The sequence below is a fragment of the Callithrix jacchus genome, chromosome 16 (assembly GCF_049354715.1).
Source record: "Callithrix jacchus isolate 240 chromosome 16, calJac240_pri, whole genome shotgun sequence".
NCBI classification, from domain to species: domain Eukaryota; kingdom Metazoa; phylum Chordata; class Mammalia; order Primates; family Cebidae; genus Callithrix; species Callithrix jacchus.
In genome coordinates this window covers 81,782,679-81,807,380 of record NC_133517.1, presented here as the reverse complement: position 1 = coordinate 81,807,380, position 24,702 = coordinate 81,782,679, and the positions used below count along the sequence as shown (strand labels likewise).

Here is a 24,702-nt window from a genome sequence, read left to right as displayed (position 1 = left end):
AATAATCTGAGTCAACAAATTTAATTATAAAGATAATATGTGATAAGGTAAACTTGTCCTCTTATTCTATCTTAAAATGGGGCATTTTTGAAAAATGCTTTGATAGCAGATCAAGTTCTAAACATCCATGTGACTATGTCCTTTCACATCTCTGGGTCTACCATTACTGTTCAGCTTTCAGTGGAGTTTCTTTATCTTTTTTACTAAGCTGTGACTTCTGAAATTGTAAGGCTCCAAATTTCAAATATCTCTGTAATAACTCATAAACAGATTAGAGATAAACTACTCAGCACCTTAAAGGATCTCTGGTCAGACAACTACATCAGGATTTAAACATAAGTGTAAGAATATTTTAATGCCCTAGGGACAAGTGCTATTTAACATTTTAGCTAATAAAATGCTGAGAAGTTCACTTACATTCAAAATGAACAGACAACTGTCATTTGGTATAGAAGCCTAGGTCCTCAGAAGGGTTCCAAGATCATATAATAGTGAAGGATTAAAATGTAACTCACCTTGGAAATTTCAGCTTATTCATAACTACTGTGAAACCAAAAACTCACAGGGATCTCATTTACATAAAGATATTCACTGAGCTCCCATTAGGCATCCTGCCACTGTGCTAAATTGTGCAGATACAGTGATGAACAAGAAAAGAATACTTCTCTTTTCTCTGGAGCTTACTTTCATCACTGAATATTAACTAAATTTGGACATTATTCAGTAATAGTCTTATTCATACTTTTATTTCTTGGATGATTAGTTTGTTTACCTAAAGCATGTGAAAACCCTGTTTTCCCAGACAGATTCTCAAGAAATGCCTCAGCTGCATCAATAGAAAAATAACTTGTCCAAATGTTCTGGTAGCTAGATGTATCAGAATGTGTGTGTGTGTGTGTGTGTGTGTGCATGCATGTGGGTGTGTAGGTCCATAATGTATATATGTTCTGGCTGGTTTCCTCATGATTAAAGAAAATCATGATTTCTCAAAAAAAAAAAGCTGTAAAAAGAATGAACTATCTGATTTTTATATCACTCAATAAATGTACATGCACAATGTGCACATGCGCACATATCCACACTAGTAAAGCTCAGAAAGCAGCTGATGTCTGCGAGCCTCAGAAACAAATTAACATGCAGCTAACATCAGAGGAGCCAGAAACACTCATTGCAAGTGTGAACACATATTTGATTGCAGGACTGTGTCTTTCCCAGGGCTGACCTTATAAATTAAACAGTGTAAATCTCAAGTAAGTGTTTTCTGAACATTTTGATTCACTGTGAACATTGGGATGCCCTTCAAATTAACATTCCATGTTATTAGCCTATTGTTGGACATGAACTGCTCCATTACTGGTGACTGAAACAACATACACACTCGCACTAACACTCAGCTTTTAAAAGGAATGGAAGAAACTGTCTAAATATCCTGGGATGTAAAAATTGAAGTGAATAGATTTTTTTAGAGTGATATTGACACAGTAAGTAAAGCTTTCTACTTTGATGCCCAGAGGCATAATAATGAGAAAGTACCTAATGAGCAGTAAATAATACCTGAAAGCAGGGTACCACCACTGTTTTGATGAACTAATTCCTATTTATAACCAACTCTCAGTTTAAATGCTCCCTGCTCAGGAAGGCATTTCCTAATCCACCCTATTCGGTTATGTTATCATTATATTCAAACACACTGCCTTGTACTTCGTCTTTTTTTTTTTTTAATATTCATTCCCTATACAGACTGTCAAAAATTGTCGACGCCGACTGTATTGCAAGTCGTCATGGCGGGGTATTGGGAAAAGTTTTCAATTAGCAATAATCGTCCCTCAGATAAACATTGGCTACGATACTGCCACTGCACAAAGCTTGTACTTCATCTTTTATAACACTTACTATTCTTGTAACCATCTAAGTGTCTCATCTTCCCTATTAAACTGTACGTTCCATGAGGTCACTGACTATGTTTTCTCTTGCATATTCAATGCCTCATACAATAGGATTTTTGAAATTAATTAATTAAGGAATGGGTACATAAATGAAATAAAAATGCATATCCTATACTTATCTTAAATTATAAAATATTAACTGAGAAAGTTAATGTTTATAAAGAGAATAGGGTGAACACAGAAGGAAAACACAAACATGTCCCACATCCATTCCAGAATCTTGAATAACTTAAGCAGTTTTACCTGCTTGGAGGGGCAAGTGTACATCCCAAATCACAAATATTACAAAAATTCTCATCTTTAGATTACTGTTTGCATACCAAATAAGGATGTTGCAGGATTATTCAAAGCTAGAAGAATATATAATCTCATTTTAAAATAAAAATGAGCAACGCTTTCTCAAAATTTTTTCTCAGAATAGAGAATAGGATATATTTATAATAGAATCTCTAACTTGGGAGCTGCTCTGTCAAAAAATATAGCATGTGGAGTCACATTTAATAAGGACAAATAAATAGACTATGGTAAATTGGTAAACTCATCAGCATTATTAGAATCACTGTGAATTTAAAAATACAATCAGTAAATGGTATAAAACAAGTATGAAACACAAGAGCATAGTCCTAAAGAAGGAACCAAATAAAAATCTATAGTGATCACAGCTATAACTATATCACCTGCAAATCTCTGATGATCTTCTATGTGGTCTTCTCTTATAACTTCCCCAAGTCATCAGAATCACTCCCAACAGCTCCTAGTTCAGCCACCTTTCTGTGGATTTCTTCTATTATTTTGTTTCTATATCCCTCCCACCCTCCTATGACTTACCTGTAGTGTCGGGAAATCTCTTCTTCCACCTGGGTAATAAAATCACATTTGGTACATGAGTGTTCTTTGCTTTCCTTGACAGCCTGCTGCCCATCTGATCCTTGCAGGTGATTTGCTTCTTGTTTGACATCCGACGCTTGGGACTCATGCACGCTCTCATAGTGAAAGAGGAGTATGTCTACATCAGGGGTGGTGAATGAACACTGGTGGCACTGGTGTTTGACTCTCGAGCTTCCGGCCGCCCCAGGAGACAAATGCAGAAGCAAGAGCGCACAGTGGGAACAATTACTTTTTCTACAAGCAAAGGGATAAGTAATTTCTCCAAGGTGCTTTTCTGGGCTGCAAAGTCCTCTGGGACAGAATGGACAGTGTTTAATGGTACACTTGTGAATGTTATGGAGCTGTTGATAATGACGGAGAAGTGGCCCCACTACAATTACATCGGAGCCATGGCTTTTGGAATATCGGAAGTCACAGAACTGACAATTATAGCTCGTTACCATATTATCCTCAGCTCCCTTGCTGGAGAAGTCCTTCTTTTTAGCCCCACTCGAACTCTTGTCTGCCTTGATCATTGTCTCTCCTTCTGAACTTTTGGCTAGATCATTCTGATTAATGACAGAGCCCCTGGAAAGCTTATCATTCAACTCTGGATTAAGGCCGCCTGACTGCACTGCTCCATGCTGCTTGCCATAATGTTCTAGCAGTTTAAGTGAGCTAGATGACTCACAGCTGAAACTACAAAATTTACACCAGTAGTAACTGGTGGCCTCTGTACCATTTTGTCTCGAGGAATCGAGGGGCTTGATGGGCACTGAGTACCCAACAGGAGTGTCATCTCCCGCTTTGACTGTTATCTTGTCCTGCCATTTTCCCAAGTCTCCAGAATCACTGGATCGAAGTGCAGGGATGGACTTGTTAGAGTTTTTCTCTGAAGATTTTACAACCTCAGAAGAGGGGAGAGAAGCTTTTATTTTGTTTGGGTGAGTTTGAAGAAAATGTTGTTCTAATTCGGTGGATGAGTTGCCCATATATGTAAAATTGCAGAATTTACAGCGGAAATACTTGGTGTTTCCTTGGCAATCTGGTGTTTTCCGTCCAATGCCAATGAATGTTCCACCTGAAGTCACCTGGAAAACAGAACAAATGGACATTACTTCCAAGGCATCATTAATTCAAGGGGCTCTCTGCAAGGGAGGGGGAGGATACTGCCAAGTATTGCACATCAAAAAATACAATAGTACTCCTGCTTATTATGAAATCACTTGAATAATCAGAGCCAAATAAATTCACTCTTCATTTCTCAACAGCTACTCTTTGAGAGGCTTATTATGCTAAACACTGGAGGACAAAGTAGCAGGTGAAGGTAAGTAATAAATGCACTATAATTTGAAAGACTGAATAATACATTCTTTAAACTAAGAAAACAATTTTCAACAGGGTATGATTTACTATTGCCTACTTAAAATCACATTTCTTCAGAATCATCCAAATCACACGGGATGTTTTTTCAAAAGGTGAAGGGTTACTGTCAAAACTAGAGGCAGTTGCTCGGAAACTACTCAATGCAGATGTTCTCCAAGGAAATATTCTGTTCAGTACCTATGGCCATGAGGCTTCAGGCAAAGAAGAAGTCTCTGTTCTGGGTAAAATAAAGGTGCTCAAGTGACTACCCCAAATGGCTTATAATTAAAGCACAGTGAAACTACAAAAAAAAAAAAATGAATTGAGTATGCAGGAAATACTAGTGAAGGAGAACCAGTTAAGAATTTCAAATGTTTCCCAATCTGGAACAAACAAAAAGAAAAAAAATCTTCCATGGTCTTATGCCCTTATTTGTTTAAGGTTCTGTCTGATTGCAAAGGGCTCCCAACTTCTCATATGAGTAAGTCATGGAGATGTTTGAATATTAAAACAAAATAATTCCACCATAAAAAATCACTACATGTCTTCTTTCTTTCCCAAATTATGAAATTGCATGGTTATCAGGACTATGAAAGCCTTCAAAGGGCACTTTACATAAAATCCTTCCTCCATTCTCAGTGTGTACCTCAACAGGCAGTACAATTAAACCACCAGCAAGCAGCCAAAATTCTGAGTTTAAAATAGAATTTTTGAATGAAATATTCCAAAAAGGGAAAAATTTTCTCTTCCAACCATCATGGAATTTTTTAATTTTCCCAGCAACCAGATGTAATATATTAAGCAAGTGGCATAATCATGTTCTGCCTTCTTCAACAGCTGTTCAAAAATGACACGTGTGATCACTGTTCATATCCAAATCACTCCATGAGAAAAGTCTCAGGCATCTCAAAATCATGTAAAGACTCTACTTGAAATGCAAATAATATTTTGGCTGTACATTGAGAGATATGTTTGTAGGTCTATAGTACAGGGCTAAAATTGGAGTCTTCCTTTTGCTACCTAAAATGATACGTGACCTTGATCAAGTTGCTTAAACTCTCTGGCCAATAGCTTATTCAATTGGGGCAAACACTAAATTTATGTCCAGTATTATAATTCTAGGAAATGTACATTAATACTTAAACAACTCAACATTACTGCACATTACGATAGTAACTTACAAAAGTTTCCCACAGCCTTTAATCAAAGGATGTAATGTTTCACATTAGGCAATGTCTATAGCTGCCACCCCAAACACATAGAATTCAGTCTGTCGATGACAGAGCATCAACTAACCAGAAAGCCAAGAATGGACACCCTTCCAGGCAGCAACCTGGCAATCATTCAATAGTGTGAGAGGAGGTGTCAAAGCCATACACTCAAGGATACAGCATAGAACACTCTAATTCAGCATTTAAGGACTAAAGCAACTAAAACTTGCACTAAAATATAATTCATCTATTGTAAAAATCTCGACATATATTTCCCAATTCACTAGAGGTAAAGAGAAAGTGTATTTGCAAAAAACAAAATATTTCAATAGATGGCCATCAATCAAATTATTTGTTCCAGAACTTACACTTGGTTCAAAAGGGATAAATTCAGATGTAGCCCCCTCTCCTTTAACATAAGCAAAGAAAGAAAGTGTGCAAAATCTAGAGGTAAAATAATTTCTTGTTTAAGCTTTCACATTGCTTCAGAGTTGTCAAACTTCCCCATTATAAAAAGCTTTGAACTTCTGCTTGTTGAACCAAGATTCCCAAGAAACCACCAGGCATCATCACTATTTCTTTGATTTTGCAATCTTTAAGCCTCATGTGCCATGACCACAGTGAAAGGACTGAACAAAGAGCATACATATACTTAAGAAATCCCTAACATATGATTTTGAAGTGAATTTAAATTATTACTAAGCACCCTAACATCCTTTTTAGGTTTTTGTTATTTAAAAACAAACTAAGAAGTCAGAAAACCCAGGCTAAGAATCAATACTATCAGGTGAAGGGACTATGAAAGGAAGGTAATTTTGTGAAAAATTATCAGTAAAGCATTTTGGTTTAGGATTACCAAAGCTATAAAAAATGAGTTAGGTCTTTAAAGATGGAGTACGTGTGTAGGTATGTTTTCTTTTTTTCTTCTTAACCCAGGGAAAATGTGCCAACTTCATTATTTAAGAAGCTTTGAAGGGCTATATATTTTAATTATGCTGAAGAAGAAATATCTCCACACAATTGACCGCTCTTTCAAAAGTCAAGTAAGCAAATGAAAACTCACAGATCTCATTTAATAGCAAGAAAAATACTGACACTTCTATAGGTTACATATTTGCCTTTGGTTAATATCAGTAAATAAGGTTTGTATTATATATTATTAAAAGCGAATATAATATTAGAATCATATATTTTAAAAGGCAATTTTGAAAAGCATAGTGACAGGATTGTATTCCTTTTTTCTTTCAAAAAGAAAATCTAAAAGCTATATTTGTGTAATTTTTTTTACTTTCTATACTAGTAGATACACACTGAAGTCATAGTGAAATATAACTGATATAAAACATTTAAATGCCATTCTAAAATAAAACATAATTTATTATTTTAGAAGACACTATTGATGTCTACTGACCATTTTATTTGCCTGCCCCATATATGCTATTTTAAATATATTCTTTTTTAGAGTAAAAACAAATATACAGTGAGAGCAATTATACAAAATAAGTGTTTGCAGCAACGATTTATTACAACTTATTGTATGGAAACAGTGCCTACACATTCATAGAATTATTGCAAACTTCAAATGGCTGAATCCAACATGGAGTAGAAAAATTTACTGCTTCTTCATTTGATAGAGATGTCCAAATTTTTACAATTATATTAAACTGTAAATTCTGCTTGGGCCTAAAACTACATATATTTATCCATCTAATTAGTGTAACTAAGTGTTCTGCTTGTATCAGACTCTGTGACAGATATTAGGGATATAATATTGAAGGAGGCAGATAACATCTCTGCCTTCAAGATGCTTACAGTTTAAGATAAAGAAAATTGTAAATAAAACCCTTTATTCATTTGTATTTATATCAGCCTGTATTTATTTGCTTCTAGAGGAAGTTCTCTAGCTCAAATTCTATGAAAACATACATTATTTAACCTCCTGGCACCTCAGTTTCCTGGACTCTATGGATATAATACAGTACAACTTGCCATTTTATAGGATTATTGTGAGGATCAAGTAAGAACTATAGATTTGTGCTAACAGTACTTTCTGAGATGATGAAAATGTTCCACAGTCTTCCTTGTCCAATATGGTAGCCACTAGAAGAACTAATTTTTAAATTTATATTCATGTACTTTTCTTAGTGTTTCATTAATTTATTTGTAATTACTGAGATTTATTTATTTAAAACAATTCTTTTTTAGAGACAGGGTCTCACTCTGTCACTCAGGCTGGAGTGCAATGGCATGATATCCACTCATTGTAACCTCTGCCTCCTGGGCTCAAGCCATCCTTTCACCTCAGCCTCCAGAGTAGCTGGGAATATAGACACATGTAACCACACCCAGCTAATTTTTGTGTTTTTAGTGGAGACAGGGTTTCACCATGTTGCCCAGACTGGTCTCGAACTCCTGGTCTCAAGCTATCTACTTGCCTCAGCCTCTCAAAGTGCTGGAATTGCAGGCATACACCACCGTTCCCAGCCTGAGAGTTAAATAACCACAGTTAGCCAGGCAATACCATATTAGATAGCACACTCAACAGTAACACGTACACAGATAGGATTATTATTTAATACAATGAATCATTCAAGTAAATTTTTCCTGCAAATGGGATAAAGAGATTAAATAGAACAGAAGTGATAAATTCATTCAGTGACAAACTCACACACTTGTCACTATCAATATTCTTAGCTGTAAATGCAAAGGTTCAATCTGCTGTTACTAAGCTAATGCTTCTGTTTATATTGCTTCTTGAGCTACAGGAACAGTCGTATTCGTATCTAGAAGAAAGTCAGGGCTCAATGCATTTTGATTGAATGCATGAATAAATTAAGGGCATTATGAACACATGAAAATTTCACACCAAGGCCCACTGAGTTACCTAACATATGCTGGTCACAGTATTTCATGGCACCTTTACCACTGACTTGACCTGACATACGTAGGTTTCTTCAAGACACTACAAAATGCATCTTTCACCCACGAGCAAATGACTGACTATGGAGTCATTTGATTGTGAATTAAAGTGATATATAAAAACCTAAAAAAAATTAAGGCACAAAAAGAAACAGATTATAAAGTCTTTTTCACTGACTAGGGACTAGCATAGCTTTTTATATTTGATTTTAGCCCTGGTTTAAAAAACTATTCCTTTCATGAAGTGTTTTCCATGGTTTCATTTATAATTTATTTACATATATCTTTTCACACACAGAAAAAAAAATGTTTTACTGTAGAGGTGTTTTTTTCAAGGTCATTAACCTCCATTTCTTTCTTTTCTCCCAATAACATGGAGCAAAATCTAATAAGAATAGTATCTAAAATAATCTGTCAAAGGAAAATATTTCTTAAAACCTCAGAGCTCTTAAAATGACACTTTAGCACATGTACTTATTTTCAATGGAGCAAAGAAAGAGTTGTTTGAACTAAACACAAACCTTTTCTCAGATGTGGTTCATTTTCAAGTACTATAATTGATAGCAACAGAGACAATCATAAGGGTACTAATTTAAGAGAACTTGAGGTTATGGGCTGATAGTCTAAGAGTTAAAACCTTAAAAATAAAAAGCTAAGTTGTTAAAAAAATTTACTGTTCAAATACTGATATTTCAAATAACTTGAAAAAAAATCTGAAGGGGCAGATCTTGGCTGAAAATAACTACAGTCAGAATTAATCTGCTTATATACATCAGGAATGTTTCTGCATGTACAGTGCTTCAAAAAAAATTCTAGAATATAGACTGTGCTTCAATTATATACTTTTGATGGAGAATGAGTGCTTAAGAATTTCAATAACAAATCTAATTATATGACAATCATCTTGCTCTCATGCCATGCATAGCTTATTTCTGAGGTCTAATCCTATCAGTGACAACTCCCTCATTTGGATTTATAACATAAGAGCCCAGTTGGCTGGGGAAGGTATGGGGGAAACCAAAAGGTAAACACCTACACAGGGCACACTGAAGAAGAAAATACTGCATATTCCTCATTAAGCACATTTCTATTACCAGCTTTGTGCATTACAGCAATAAACAGTTTACCCTAAACTGTTTTTCTCATTTTACTCAGTATAACTCTGAATTAATTTTTCTATATTTATCTGGTATTTGGGATGACAGAGACCAAAAAAATCTTAAAGTTCATCTTAATAGGCCAGGGGCAATGGCTCACACCTGTAAGTAATCCCAGTACTTTTGGAGCCTGAGGCAGGCGGATCACCTAAGGTCAAGAGTTCGAGACCAGCCTGGCCAACATGGTGATACCCTATCTCTAATAAAAATACAAAAATTAGCTAGGTGTGGTGGCAGGTGCTTGTAATCCCAGCTACTTGGGAGGTTGAGGCAGGAGAATTGCTTGAGCCTGGGAGGCAGAGGTTTCAGTGAGCTGAGACTGTGCCACTGCACTCCAGCCTGAGCAACACAGCGAGACTCCAAAAAAAAAAAAAAAAAAAAAAAAAAAAAAAAAAAAAAAGTCTATCTTAATAATTTGGAAGACAATCCTTTATGGGAAAAATAAATAAAAGAAAATGAAGTTCAAGTGGGTTACAAAGCTAAGCGAATTCCCCTAGCACTCCTCCACAGAATCCAACCTGCAGCTGCTGCTGGCTCCTAATGGAAATATGTCAGAATTATACATGTATCTAAAGAGCATCTTAATGGGAAAAGAAAAAATCTAATCTCTGAAAATATAGACTATCCTCTCTCCAGGGAAGGGTGCTGTGTTAACAATCTACTATGTGCCAAGCACTGGAAATACAAAAAGAATGACATAGTACAAAATGTTAACATGTCTGTGGTTTAGCACAAGAAGCTCACAACTAAAAAGATGACAACAGTGAAATACATGCTCCTGCTGAGACACATAACAGGTTCCATGACAACACAGAGGAAGAGCCCCTAACCCAGCCTGAGGAGTCAGCAAAGGCTCCCAAAAGTAACAACTGAGCTGGGAACAGATGAGCTGATATCTGAAGATTAGCCTCAAAGGCAGTCATCAGGGAAAGGCATTTCAGGTGAAGGAAACAAAACTAGTAAAAGCATCAGTGAGAGTAAGACAATGCAAGCTGCTCTCAGGAAATATTGAGGAGGGTAGAGACATTATCAAATCTTTAAATGGAATCTGCTACATAATGGTGCTTACTATGTAACAAGTTATATAAATATGCTAGCCTTATTCTTACTATTATCACTTCTAGAAGAATAGTGAGATTTAATTTGGATAGGTAATGTCTTATTGGATAGCTGATATTTACATATGCAAGTATAATTAGATGATATGTTTCAACAGAAGTAGACCCATACTTGCTATAAAATGAAGGACAATTTATCTATAAATAGAATTTTTAAAAATTAAAGGAAAGAAGGAAGGGGAGAAGGCAGGAGGAAAAAAGAGAAGGAAGAAGAGAAAAAGAGAGTACAGAAGAAAATAAAAGAAAAAAGAGACAAAGAAGGAGAGAAGGAAGAAGAAGAGGGAAGGAGGAAGGAAATAAAAACAGAAGGAAGAAGAAACAAGAAAGAACAGAAAAAAGAAATCAAAGGAAAGGAGAGGAAGATGAGGAGGAGGAGGAGGAGGAAGAGAGGAAAGAATGGGAGGTAAGAAAAGAAGGCAAAGGAAGAGGCAAGAAGGGAAGATAAATATAGAGAAACAGAAAAGAAACCAATAAGATTTACCTGAAACAAGTAATTTTTTACTTGAAAGGATTTACTTGAAAGACAATAAATAAATTAAGAAAGGAACAATGGGGCATGTTAGAGGAGTGATAACAAAAAGAAATCCAAGGTAACTCCAAAATCTCCAGCCCAACGTCGTTGAAATCAGAAGTAAAAAAGAAAGGAGGCACAAAGAAAGTTGTTGTGGGGAACTTCACTTCTACACATGTTGACTTTGAAGCGCCAACGAATATTAAGACGGAGCTTCGCACCAGCTGGAAAAACAGGTCTTAGAACAAACCATCGTTTATAATAAGATTCCCAAATATGTTCCTGGACACATGAAAGGATGCAGGCATTCTTTAATCTTATATCAACAGTTCACCTAAATATGAAAGGAGAAATGCTAGACCAGGAGACTCTGTGGAGACTCTGTGAATTCCCAAGCTCCTCACTATGTCCCACCCCTCTAGCACTTTCTCAATCCAATGAAATCACATGGCTTCAAATATGTCTGCAGAATCCAGCACACTCAAATTGAACACTCTAAAAGTATTCCGATTTGTTCTCTGCTTCCACACCCATTCCTGCACTGAATGTAGGCAGAGGATAAAACCTTAATTACACAGCCTTGGAGGACATAAATGAGAATGGAGTGCATCTCCTTAACATATAATCTGCATGGAAAAAAACAAACTAAATTGTGCCTGGTAACTAGAAGAGCATAAGACAACTTTCAGACCATCATTTAAATCATAAATTCTTAAAACAAAGTCCTTTAAATAAGGGGAGTACAAAATAAGTCAAACACATGGATGAAATATCCCTTAATTTGGGGATCAAACATTACATCCTTAATTGATTACATCAAACTTTGCACCTTACTCACTCTACTGGAACTAGTTTCTGCAGCAAAAGTACCAGGGAAAAATGAATCACAGTAATTTGAAAAAGACAGGTAAGCAAATTTAACTTTCATTTTGCTGATTTCAAATAGAAACTTAGTAAATTCAAATAAAGTAGCATTACACTACATGGAGCAGATAACACACAGTCTCAAAGAAATCACACCAGTCCCCAAAATCAACCTGATTGAGAGACTGCACCAAACAGCTCTGATTTACCAGTCTTCTACCTCCTCCCTTACAAGCAGTTGGCCTATCTTCCATTGCTTTTCTATTGGCAGTAAACTCAGACTCATGTTTGGCAAGGCCATGTATCAGTGTGGTTGTGAAGACAAGCTTTCATAGCCTGTCTATTCTGGTTTATATCCCATTCTCTCTTCTTATGCAACTCTGTGATCTTGGGCAGGATACTCTAATCTACGCTGTTTCCTTATTTTTTTTTAATGGACATAAGGTTAGTGTTTACTTCTAGGGCTTTTATGAAGGTGAGTTGATTAATACATGTAAAGAACTGAGCTTCACAAATGCACATAAGAAACCCTTAGTAAATTTTAGCTATTATTAGATGTGAATCCAAAATTGAAAAAAAATAAGGGATCTGTACAAATTTTGATTATGTAAAATAAAAGATGAAAGAAGTATGAATCAACTTTAAGACAGAAAAAATAAATTTTAAAATTATTTTAAATTTTAAAATTAAAATTAAACAAGGATTTACATAATATTCTGAATATATATAACATTTGCTTCAGAATATGGATCACATGATGAAGAATTCAAGTGATCTATGGTCTAATGATTGTCTGAATTAGACTCCACAAAGTAAATCAGAAAATGAAACGGAACAACTTCTCTATTCAAACTTTCCCCATATTGGCATACTACTTGTATATCTCTGTTTCTAACAGCTGCCCGTATGCTATAATTACAATGATCCAAGAAATAAAAAACACTGAATAATCTCCAGACTTGATAAGGTTAGCAGAGCAGATCATTTGAGAGGTAAAGCTTTTTCTTAGGAGTTGAATAATGCTAAATTTGATTGGATCCACTTATAACCATAATTTCTTCTCGTAAACATTCTGCCTACAGAGAAACACTGATATTCAACAAAATTATACATGTTCTTTTAAATGATAACAAATAAACCAAAAATCAAAGATCATACCAAGTCTCGTGAACAAGGTCAAAAAAGATTTAACTATCATGCAGGTAAAGGGATTAGTAATGATAGCTGAACTATTCTACTAGGGTGGCTACATTATCCAGCTCTGCCATCTCCACTGATGAAAATAACCTGGTAAATACCAGAACTTTCCCTAGCTTTATGGCCTTGGGGTGAGCATATGTTTTATTTTGCACACTTTAATACTTGTTAAAGAGAGACAGTCCTGAAAAAGAAGTGTGGGTTCATATGCCAAGCATTCTGGATTCTACAGACAGTCTGAATTGATTAAAGTCTCATTTACCAGTTTTTCTAAACTGCAATTGTCCTCAACTCAGAAAAACAAAGAAACAGAACCTGCTAAGATCTACAACTTCCCTCCTACTCCAGATCAAAGAAAATGCCAAGGAAAAACTAAATGTTTAGAAGTAAAATTCAACACAAGTCAAATAAACCACAATGAGATTAATAGTCTCTAATTTTTTTTCAAATCAAACTGTAATCCCCTGCACAAATGAATGTACTGATACATGTTCAAAATCTCTAAAACTCATACAATTAAATATGTTGAAAATACAAATCCAAAGGTTACTTCCTCTCTCTAAAATCTTTTCTTCCTGCTTCTACCATGACATATTGTGCAACTCTGATAAAAATATTTAAAACACAGAAATGTAACACTCCTAGCTCAAACAGAAGACAGTCCTTGGTAAGTTAATTACGTGATTCTTCTATTAACCTTAGAATTTCAATAAGGCCCAAAAGAAGTTTAATAGCTGGAAACCAGTAGCTATCTTCTTAGAGTCCTGAATAATGCAGTAATCAAAAGAATTTACTAATATGAAAAGGCAACATATATATCATGAGCTTATGAACTTGGGATAGCATAAACACTTTCCCGTGGGAAGCACAACTTGACAAGACTCCTACTTTTATAACCTGATCTGAGGGCTAAAACTTCCCCCATAAAGATGATGCCAACGCCCTAATGCACAGCACATTAAGCCCTAATGAAATAGCAAAGGCCACGTCGTTAATGCAGGCTTCCATTCAGCAATGGTTTAAATGTAAGCATAATAAAGCAGATTAAAAAGAAAGAAGCTGGCCAGGTGAGGTGGCTCACATCTGTAATCCTAGCACTTTGGGAGGCTGAGGTGGTGTGTCACAATGTCAGGAGTTCAAGACCAGCCTGGCCAACATGGTGAAAACTCGTCTTTGCTAACAGTAAAAAAAAAAAAATTAGCCAGGCGTGGTGGTGCGCACCTGTAATCTCAAATACTCAGGAAACTGAAGCAGGAGAATCACTTGAACCTGGGAAGTGGAGGTTGCAGTGAGCCAAGGTTGCACCACTGCACTCCAGCCTGAGTAACAGAGTGAGACTCCATCTCGAAATAGCTAGATAGATAGATAGATAGATAGATAGATGATAGATAGATAGATAGATAGATAGATAGATAGATAGATAGATAGATAGATAGAAGCTGTAAATACTTTTTTAAGAACTGGATCTCTTCTATGATCGGTCTCTATGTGAGCCTCAATGGCTCAATAAAGATAGGAAACATTACATGAAGAGCTAACCAATCACTCTGCATATATTATTTTTAAAAATTTAAGCATGACAATTGATAGAACATGCAGGATAAATGAAAAACTGGGAAACTAACATCCTGGTCAAATCAGTTTGTTCTAAACTAGCCATTACAGCTTCTCTTGTTTTCTTGTAAAGAATTGACATGTCATCTCCTTTCAAGGCTGGGCATGCTACCTTAAGGAGTTGGGGGGAGAATCTGATAAATGCCACAGACTTAGAAAGGACAGTCCTGGCTTTCTTATGGCTGTTTATAGTGACCTTCGTTATCCGGCTGGGGCTCTATCTACTATGCAGCACAAAGAAACATTGTTATTTGACAGTATTTTTACAAAGTTATAATTCTTGGATTCAGTCATCTGTGATGTAATCTGCACAAAAGTGGATATTATCAGTACAAGCATGTCTAAATTTCAATTATTCCTCCAAGTATATTTGAAATAACTTGCACTTAGAACTGGAAATCTTAGAATTTATTTAAATTACTGTATTTCTTTTTCCCAACTGTATCTTATATTTGCACTCAAGTCCATTCAAATTATTTAAAACCATCCATGTCAAACCAAAATATAGATCAAAGCCATAGAGTCCTTTAAGCCTTTTGCTTTTGGCTTCGGCTCCTTTTGTCTTGGCCTAAAATGTCATAAATCTATCATTAACCACCAACTGTTCTGAATGTTTTTTTAAAAGCAAGTTTAATTGAAAAAGATTAACGAATTCTTCATCTATTACTTCAATTAGGTTAAATTATAGATTTATATAAATAATTCCTAAAATCGAATGCTTATTTGTCTGTAATACTCCTATTTACCAACATCTTTGTATCAGAACACACAAGCCATTAACTTACGATATATTTCTGACAAAACTGCATCAAAGAAATTCTATAGTCAGCATTTTATCTCCCATAGCTTTTAGCCTCCACGAAGTTTAACCACTAAGGAAAGAATCTCTCAAATAGCATTTCAGCAACACAAACTTGTGGGTAAAAAAGGAAATTTCAGATCTGTTTTTATTCATTTTATGCATATTGAAAAAGTTTTCAATATTTATTTCAGCATACAAATATTAATAAGTTGCTTATCTTCAGACATTTTTCTGTATCAGTATCTGGCATATGTGCAAAGCATTCAAGATTAACATTTGGCCTGCAAGTATATTCACTGTTATCCTCACAAATTGAAGTTAACCCTTTAGACTCGTTTCAAAATCCAGTCATTTGTTTGAAACAATCACGCACTGTTTCCACAGATTACTTTTTTCCATTTTTAGCAATATTATTTATCTTGGAAAAAATTTGATCTTAACAAGATTATGTTCCTGCATGCTCTTTCCTACCACTTTTTGTCTTCCTTGCTGTGTGCTACAAGGATTTAGTGGACAGCATAGTCTAGGATCAGCTGTTTTATTTCTAGTTCTATTAGTTCAAACTCAGATAGCTCACACATCTGTTTTACTTCTAAAATCCCTGCCCAGGAAAAGTGTCCAGCTCCTTCTACCAACATAAACTTTACTATAAATAACTAAGAACCTAACAAATAACTGTTTGGGGGAAATGGAAGTGTGTTTAAAAATCTGAATTCCTCCAAACTATAGGCCTTAGTAATCTTCTTTTTTAGAGCCTTCCTGACAGCCTAGATCAGCTTCCCTCAGAAGTTCTCCCCAGAGTGAACAAACTGAAACTCCTGCCGGAAATCCAGGTATTAACATCATATTACTTGCTAATTATAAAACACCATTTCACATACTGACATTATTCACTCCCAACCCTTTTATCTAAAACACGTATTTGCTTTCCAGTCATAGTTTGACAGCGTAGTGTATCTGACATAAGACAGTGAAATGATCTTTAATAGACAGCAGTTCAAAGCATGTAGCTTTCATGCATAATAACTATGTTGGTTTAATTTGCTGCTCTGCAGAAATAATTCTATTTGTGGAAATTCACAAACTTAGGTAGAATTTTTAGAGTGCTTTTTACCAAAATGAAACTGGCATCTTAAGAGTTCTTCTTTACATCTCCCTTAAAGTGATAAGATTGCCATTCTGACATTTAAAGGACTCAGAAATTTTTCTTCTGATTCTTCTTACAAGTATTGCAAAATAGGTTCACTACCTCTCATTTATAACCTCTTTGCCTGACTTTCTTAACTGGCATTAAGTCAACAGAGAGGTTTGAGGCAAACGAGCTGTAGCTATCGAGTTGATAAAAATGACTACTATTTTAAGGGATTGTCTCATTAGTTCTCTGGTACCTCTAATCATTCCTAAAAATGGTTACCAGTAAAGCTAATATGTTTTGAAATCCCCCTGGCCTTATCATACAATAAAAGTCTACAAACTGTAACAAAACTAATACACATTCTCCAGCTTACCATGAGTTTTAACTATGCTAAAATTACTAAAATTAAATGTATACATTTATTTAGACTCAGTTCTGTGTTTCATTCTATTCAAAATGTAAGAGTTTCTTTTTTTTCCATTTCAAATATGCTATAAACTAAAGACAGAAAGATAGATCAAAGAGGTATGCTGTTTTTAATAAAAGTAAAAATCTAAATTATTACTAAATGCTTTCATAAATTATTGCCATTTTCCTTAAATGCAGAAAGGAATGCTTTTTGGTCTGTACCAAGGTCATTCTGGTGTCCCTAGTACTTACAATCACATTTACTTCTTTTTAATCAATGTAAAATGTTATTTCCCAGTTTTCATTTGCAATTATTTTGCCTTTCCAAAAGTATGACTTTGCAACCATCAAAATGGCCCAAATTTAGTCAGGATGAATATACAATCATATTCTAATCCAAGATACGGGAAAGATCCTCACTAAAGGGAAGATTATAGCAAAAACCTTATAATCTGAAAACTAGAACAAGGCATGAATCATTATCACGTACAACCATAAAGATTTATTAACATTTCTGGAAGACTGTGGAAACATTAAATTACCATGAAATACATCCAGAAATGTGATGCTTAGCTAATTTCATGAAAAGACTTTTTCCCAAACTAAAAAAATAAAAAAATAAATGCTAGGATTGTCTTCCACGATAAGAGGCTAAGAGTTGTCTTCAGCCAACTCTGAATATACTTGTATGAAGCATCTATGGAGTGTGTCCATCTCTTCTGCTAGATCTAGCAGGCTACCTGTCTGGTATTGGAACCTTGGTTTTAACACGTATTTAAGAACTCACATTTCATTTCTAATAACTTTTTCTGTCCAAAGAAACAAAACAAAGTACAAACCTGCACATCGTAGGTCCCATTTAGTAAAACAGGCCTTGAAGAATTGATGTCCTGCAGCACACCAGAAAACACTGAACGGTTGACCTTCTGCAAGTCTTTGGAATGGCTGAACTGCACCATGTTATGAAGGGCCAAGATTTTGCTGTCCAATTCAGCATCCTGCCTGGTGCGGTTATGCAGTCCTAAGTGATACTTTCGGAAGTGCTTAATCAGATCTGTGGGGTCGTTGCCATAGTAACCATATCCACAGATATTGCATTTAAAGTCCTGAAGCTCCGGAGACAGAGGTGCCGGGTCTGGGTTATCATTCACCAGTAAGTCAGTTTTGGATTTATTCAGTCTTACACCCCCATCTGAAGGCACTTGTGGGTTTTTTGAGGCCACTGAAACTGGGCTCAAACCTTGACAATTGGCTTGACCACTGTGTGCTTGCCCTGTTTCCTCCGTAGCCTTTGGTGACATCTTCTGATCTTCCTTTGTCTCCAATGAGTCCCCTGAGGGGGTGCAGGCCGTGTCTTGAGGGTCATCTGCCTCTGCTCTTTGAGGAGACTTCAAGGGCTCACAGACTCCCCCAGCAGCTGGAGATGAGAAAGCCAACATATTTCTGTCTGTCACCTCATCATGCGGAAAGGAGGGAAGGCTTCCTCCCTTACTGGGGCTTTCATAATTGAAGCCAGCCTTCTCACTCAGGACTACGCTTTTCAAGTCCTTCTTACTGCTAGAAGATGGATCTTGAACATGCAAGCTATGTTCCTCCTTATGATTTACTTCTGCAGCATCACTCTGATCCGTATTTTCTGACATCTGATCTGCAGAAAATTCTTTGTTCTTTCCAGATACCTTGCTTTCTGTACCTATAGGCTCCAGGATCTGGCCCTCGCCTTCACTCGCAACGTTTCTCAGAGGGGGGTTCTTTTTCCGGACCATATCTGCAAAGATACAGGGAAAAGGCAGATACAATGTTATTTGAAAGTTACAGAGATATAATTGAATCTGGAATATTTTACTTATGCAAGTTTTTTAAGGTGCATAATCAAATGCTTCCTCTAGGAAAAAAGTCAATTTTAAAAATAGCAAAAAGACTAAAACTAACAATTTACATTTAGAATTACTTTTATAACCAAGATTGGCTCACTTACTATTTTAAAGTTGTTTTAGGAATAATGAAGGATTTATTTTTATTACTAGGTCTACCCTCCCTATTACTTATTCTTTCCTGAAAAATATATTTTTCAGGAATAAATTTTTCCAATTTATTCTTTTGATTGTAGCTGACAATGTATACGCATGCTTATATATTTATACATGTTCTATATTATGTATATGTATAATATGTATACATGTTATGTTTATAAAACATATATATGTGTTTATTTTTATAGAAGACATCATATGTTTATTTATATGGTACGTATATGTATATATAAATAACATAAATTGGAATTCCATATTGTTACCCTATGTAACCAGGATGTAAATATAGTTTCAAACAAAATATCTTCATAGTCAAAAAGAAAGAAACAGCCATGTTATAAACAGAGCAAAAACTGCCCCATCACTTTCAGGAAGTGGAGGATGACAACGTTCCAACTCTGACCCACCAACAAGTTTCTTTAAACCACACTTGGGGCTTGCCTGAAAGTCAGAAGGAAGACCTAATATGCATCACAGTGGTCAGATCAGGTTTTCCTAGGACTCTGTCCAGCACGCTGGGGAACCTAATAAGCTCTGGGTATCCATACACAGCCTGATGAAAACAGTGCCTGTTCCACCGTCAAGAGCACCCTGGAAACTGACTAAGAAACAATATTGAGCCTGAACCATATGACATTGTCCTTGTATAGCTCAAAACAGCAAAATATTAGCAGCTTCCTATTGTTCACCTTTACACATTAGCTCAACCATGTCTCTCAAAGTTAAGTTAGTGGTGTCAAAAGAAGAATACTGGATTAAATTATTCTGCTGGAGTAGAATGAGTCAGAACTCTAAGAATATAAAAAAAAACTAAGAAACAATTCGTGTAGTGTCAATTAAAGAATGCGTTAACAAAGGCTGGATGAGGTCTGGGTTCCATGGCTGCTGTTTCTTAATCACTCAGCTTAAAAAAACTCTCGAGTGCTGTGTAAGTCATCACCACAAAGTCTCTTGGAAAATTCCACCTGTGATAGTCTAATAAAACAAAGCGTCTTTGTTAGCTGACTCCACCATAAGGACTAACAGAGTTAGTTATACCACAATTATCCAAAACGTGCTGAGAAAATCCAAATTAATAACATGGTTTAGTCATTTTCATCTATAATTTCTTACAAGTACTAAAGAATCACACTGATTTTGACTATACAGGTGTACCTTTGCTTCTGAAAAGCTGGTCATGCGAAATTTTTATAATATGAATTACTGAATAAGAATAGTGCACTAGAGTATACAGAGTCGTTTATAAAGTAAAAATGTGCCATAGTGAATGATGTCAAAAATGGTATAATGATACTTAAGAAAGTACACTGGGCCAGGAGCAGTGGCTCACGCCTATAAACTCAGCACTTTGGGAGCCCACGGCAGGCAGATCACCTGAGGTCAGGCATTTGAGACCAGCCTGTCCAACATGGCAAAACTAAAAATACAAAATTTAGCACACTAACTCTACTAAAAATACAAAAAATTAGTGCACACCTGTAATCGCAGCTACTCAGGAGGCTAAGGCAGGAGAACTGCTTAAACCCAGGAGGCAGAGGTTGCAGTGAGCCGAGATTGCGCCACTGCACTCCAGCCTCGGTGACAAAAGCAAAACTCCATCTCAAAAAAAAAAAAAGAGAGAGAGAGAGAAAGAAAGTACACTGCTCTTCTGAGACATCAATAATGTTATTCATCCAGTATCTATAGAAGCTCCTCCCTCTGGGAACAAAATATGCATACTCAGGATGAAAGAGTGAAGTTTCAAGTGAACATGGTGCTGAGGCAATATAAATCTGCCTGACTTCTGGAGGCAGGAAGAGGAATATGAGCTTCTTACCTCTGTGTCATTCCATTAGGCCCTAAAATTAACTAAGCCTGATAACCACTGTTAAAAAAAGGAAACACTGGTAAACCAATTTTTTTTAATATTTGCTTTTCAATGTCTTACATGTTATGTCAACCTTTGAGGAGTTCTCTCTTCTTTTGTCAAAAGTGACTAAAGAAGCCCTGGGGGTGTATGAAAATACTCAGAAGACTGAAGGGCAAATTTATTAGTAGTCAATAAAGCGAAAAAGGGGAAAAAAAGACTAAATGGGCAAACTGAAGAAATTAGTTATCATTTAAAACGTAAGTTTGAGCAAAATATGCATGGTTTTAACTTGGCTTACAGAAAAGGATATTTTACGTTGTGATCAGACACTCCTACACATAAAAACGTGGAGGCTTCATACGACTTCTCTTACCTTTCCCTCCAGAATTTCCTCATTGTTAATACTTTTCAGTACACATAATGTCTTCAGTAACTTTTATAATATAGTCTTCCCTTACTGAATAACTATATAATTTGTTTCTTCTTAAATTGACTGCACTCTAACAACATACCACCTAAATGAAATGAGTAAGTTAACACAAAAAAATACAAAAATCCTATATCAAAATATAGGACTCATGAAGAAGTCAGAAAAAAAATAATCTAATTCATTAAGTTTATCTTTCCTTTAAAATGAAGAGAAAATGCTTTATGCCTGTATGTTAATGCCAATGTGAGTGACTGGGAAAATGACAACATTTTAAATAGCAAGGGAACCAAGATAAAATACTTAAAAGAGAATAGATCTAAATACATCAATATTTTAAAAATTAACTTATTTTTCAAAACAAAAAGAAGCTTTAGATCTTGTTGATTTATTGTTACACTGAAGAGATATAATGGGTCACTAGTTTAGAATCTACTCAACCAGCATCTTTAGTGACTGAGAGAAAACACAACTTAATTAAATTATCATTTTTCTAAAATTTCAGTCCCTTCTTCTACCCAAGAACAGATACTTAGAACCCTTAAGACTCATGACTCCTTATGCTGAATAGAGTCCTTAATAATATACATTGCAAAGATCGTTAAACTGCCAGAACTTCAGAGAAATATCAGAAAGGTCATTTGGGTTTTATTTTGGATTGTGGGGGCAGGAGTATGTTCTTTTAGTTGCTGTTTCAAAAATCTATATGCTTAATTTAGTTGACTATACTTTGTAGCTATAGAAAAAAAATAATTTTTACTAGAATTATATCATCATAATTTTTCAGAGTGACAGATTATATAAATATAAGCACATTTGTCTACTTCTAAGTGGAAGAAACTCTCCTAGCAAGCTGTAAGTTAGATACTATTAAGACTATAGCCACCCTCAAGTTATTATCTCTAAGACAAATAACAGATTGCACGATGTTTTACTATGTGCCAAGAACTTTTCCAGTTAACATTTTCACTTGAAAAAACAGATCACATACTTGTAAAATCATACCCAGCATTGACTTCATAAGGCATGTGGCTTTAGAGTGCTTTTTACAATTATTAATTCTATTAGTCAACTAGCAGGAGGCTAATGCAATTGTCTTAGAAGACGCTCGGAAGACACAGAAGACATTTTGAGAGCTGATCTGTACATCTGCAAAACAAAGCAAAAAAATATTTTCCTTCCTAAATGATGTAAACATGGTTTAATGTATCACACCTAAAATACATTAATATGCCGGCATCATAGGCTGCCTGAAAGACATAAAATCATGAGCAGATCTTGAGCAGATCCTCTCCCTCCCCTGGGTTTTAATAAAGCAACAAGAGAAGGAGGAACGTGATATAAAAGGCTACAAGACATAAGTTATTTTCATAACAGACTGTGATGTTGGTGCAATTATTTAACCTCTAAAACCTCCTCAACCCTAATAACCATAATACTTACCTACATTGGGGTCTGGGTAAAAGATCTTAATTTGTAAACACCAGCAAAGGCGTTTATAGGGAAAATCTTAAAGCAATCAAAATACATAATCATATCAATGAACGTTGTCATTAGTTTTGGCAACCCTATTTTAAACTTTATCACCTTGCTACATAGCAATATCCTTCATACAGACTACCTTACCCCCAGAAAAGTTTAAAATGTCCGTTAGAGTAAATCCACTGTGAACTGCATTTTAGATAATGGGCTAAAAGTGAAGTTGACAAAGAGGAGGTAAAGAATTTAAAGGAGAACTGCAAAGCTCAAAATTGCTATTGAAGCCCCCTATTTAATTGTGAGAGTAAAACTTGAACTCTGAGGCTATGCAGTAGTGAGCAGGCCTACATTTACATTATTCTCCACCTAAACAGCCCGGATAATGAGAAAGCATATTATACATGCCACGATATTTAAGCAGGTTAAAAATGTATGTAGCTTCCCCCAAATACTTAATTTGTATTCATTTTCATTGCTGAGCTATAAGATATTCCATCTGTAAAAATCATAAATTTCTACTCTTAATTAACTGTATTCCCTCCTAAGTAAAACAAATCTAAAAGCTTTCTTTGCTTTCTTAGAAAAAGTGTTTACTTTTATAAAAATAGAAAAGTACATTATTTCTGTTACAGCACAATTAGACAGATTTATGCAATAGAAGTAATCAGCATTAGACTTACACAAATAATTCTGATAACTATTTTATCTCACTATTGAAAGTGCTTAAACATATAAGAAAAAAATATCTCCTGTAGAACACTGATTCATGTTCTCAAGAGAGCACCTTTATAGCAAAAGGGCTTCGAGTTTTCTATCATTACCTAGATATTGTAAATTAGCCACTAGTGATTTAGTTATATTTCATATATTACATATAATATAAACATATACATGCATACAATTATGACATATTCTTACTCCAACTAACCTTGCAATAGACAATCAAATAAATTATTCAACCAAAGAAATCAGCTATCACAGTAATTTAACAACAGAGCTTAGATCACACATCAGCTCAATGCAGAAGAACTAAAATTTATTTCCATTAGATGAGGAACTCCTTGAAGATAAGACATGTAAATTCTATATTCTTTGTACTATCTTTTCCCCAAGCAAAGTAAATAACCAAAACCTGAGTAAGACTGGCATAGAGATTGCAGAACCAGTTTCCGCATCTGATTTAAATCACCTGCTCGTGGGATCAAGGGCAAATCCATTTGCTTCTCTGAGCCTCTGTTTTTACCTGTACAATAAGGGAATTTGAATAAATTATTTCCAAAATTCCCACACCTCTGTGACTCTATAATAGTTCTGGTTAATGGTACTTCAGTTTTACCTTTAAAATGTTTGTCCAGTTGCATTGAAAGACTATAGAATAGTGAGCCACCTACTACTAACGGTGGTCTAAATAAAACTGAAGCCCATCTTTCCTTCAATTACTCACTTCTCCCAATGCTCATTTGTTCAGTAAATATAAACAACCTCAGCTATGTGCAAAATACATTAAGCAAGATGACTTTAATTTTATTATTTGTCATTAATTTAAGAAGGAAAGATATGTTTAAAAAGCAAGGAAAATGACTATAAGGAACTCCTCTTTCTCAAGGAAAATTGAAACTTTTGAATATCTTTCCAAATATTATTTCACATACATATATGCATGTGCATATATATGTACACACACACACTACATTCTGAATAAGACTCAAAAAAATCAGGAGGGCAAGATCCTGTAATTGGATCTCAGTTTCAAATCTTGTTGCATATAATTTTTAACTATAAGCAGCAGGTCTTACTTTC

The 24,702-nt window shown here is 35.3% G+C and overlaps 1 protein-coding gene and 1 non-coding gene across 14 annotated transcripts in view; both read right to left on the bottom strand.

The window, feature by feature from the left end:
- TRPS1 (transcriptional repressor GATA binding 1) overlaps positions 1 to 24,702 on the bottom strand; it is a 254,214-nt gene that overhangs the window by 184,830 nt on the left and 44,682 nt on the right. For 5 of the 13 annotated variants that reach the window (XM_054246302.2, XM_078353276.1, XM_035277198.3 and 2 more), the window contains 3 exons: positions 22,415 to 22,572; positions 17,954 to 18,882; positions 2,775 to 3,904 (listed from right to left, as the gene is read on the bottom strand). In XM_054246302.2, the coding sequence (XP_054102277.2) occupies positions 2,775 to 3,904; positions 17,954 to 18,882; positions 22,415 to 22,451 (2,096 nt within the window). In that variant the 5' untranslated portion in view covers positions 22,452 to 22,572. The remainder of the gene's footprint in view (positions 1 to 2,774; positions 3,905 to 17,953; positions 18,883 to 22,414; positions 22,573 to 24,702) is intronic. The other 8 variants (XM_078353278.1, XM_054246303.2, XM_035277203.3 and 5 more) reach the window with 2 other exon arrangements.
- On the bottom strand, positions 1,730 to 1,867 carry LOC118148750 (U4 spliceosomal RNA). The gene has a single exon (XR_004735652.2). It is a non-coding gene; the product is annotated as a U4 spliceosomal RNA (small nuclear RNA).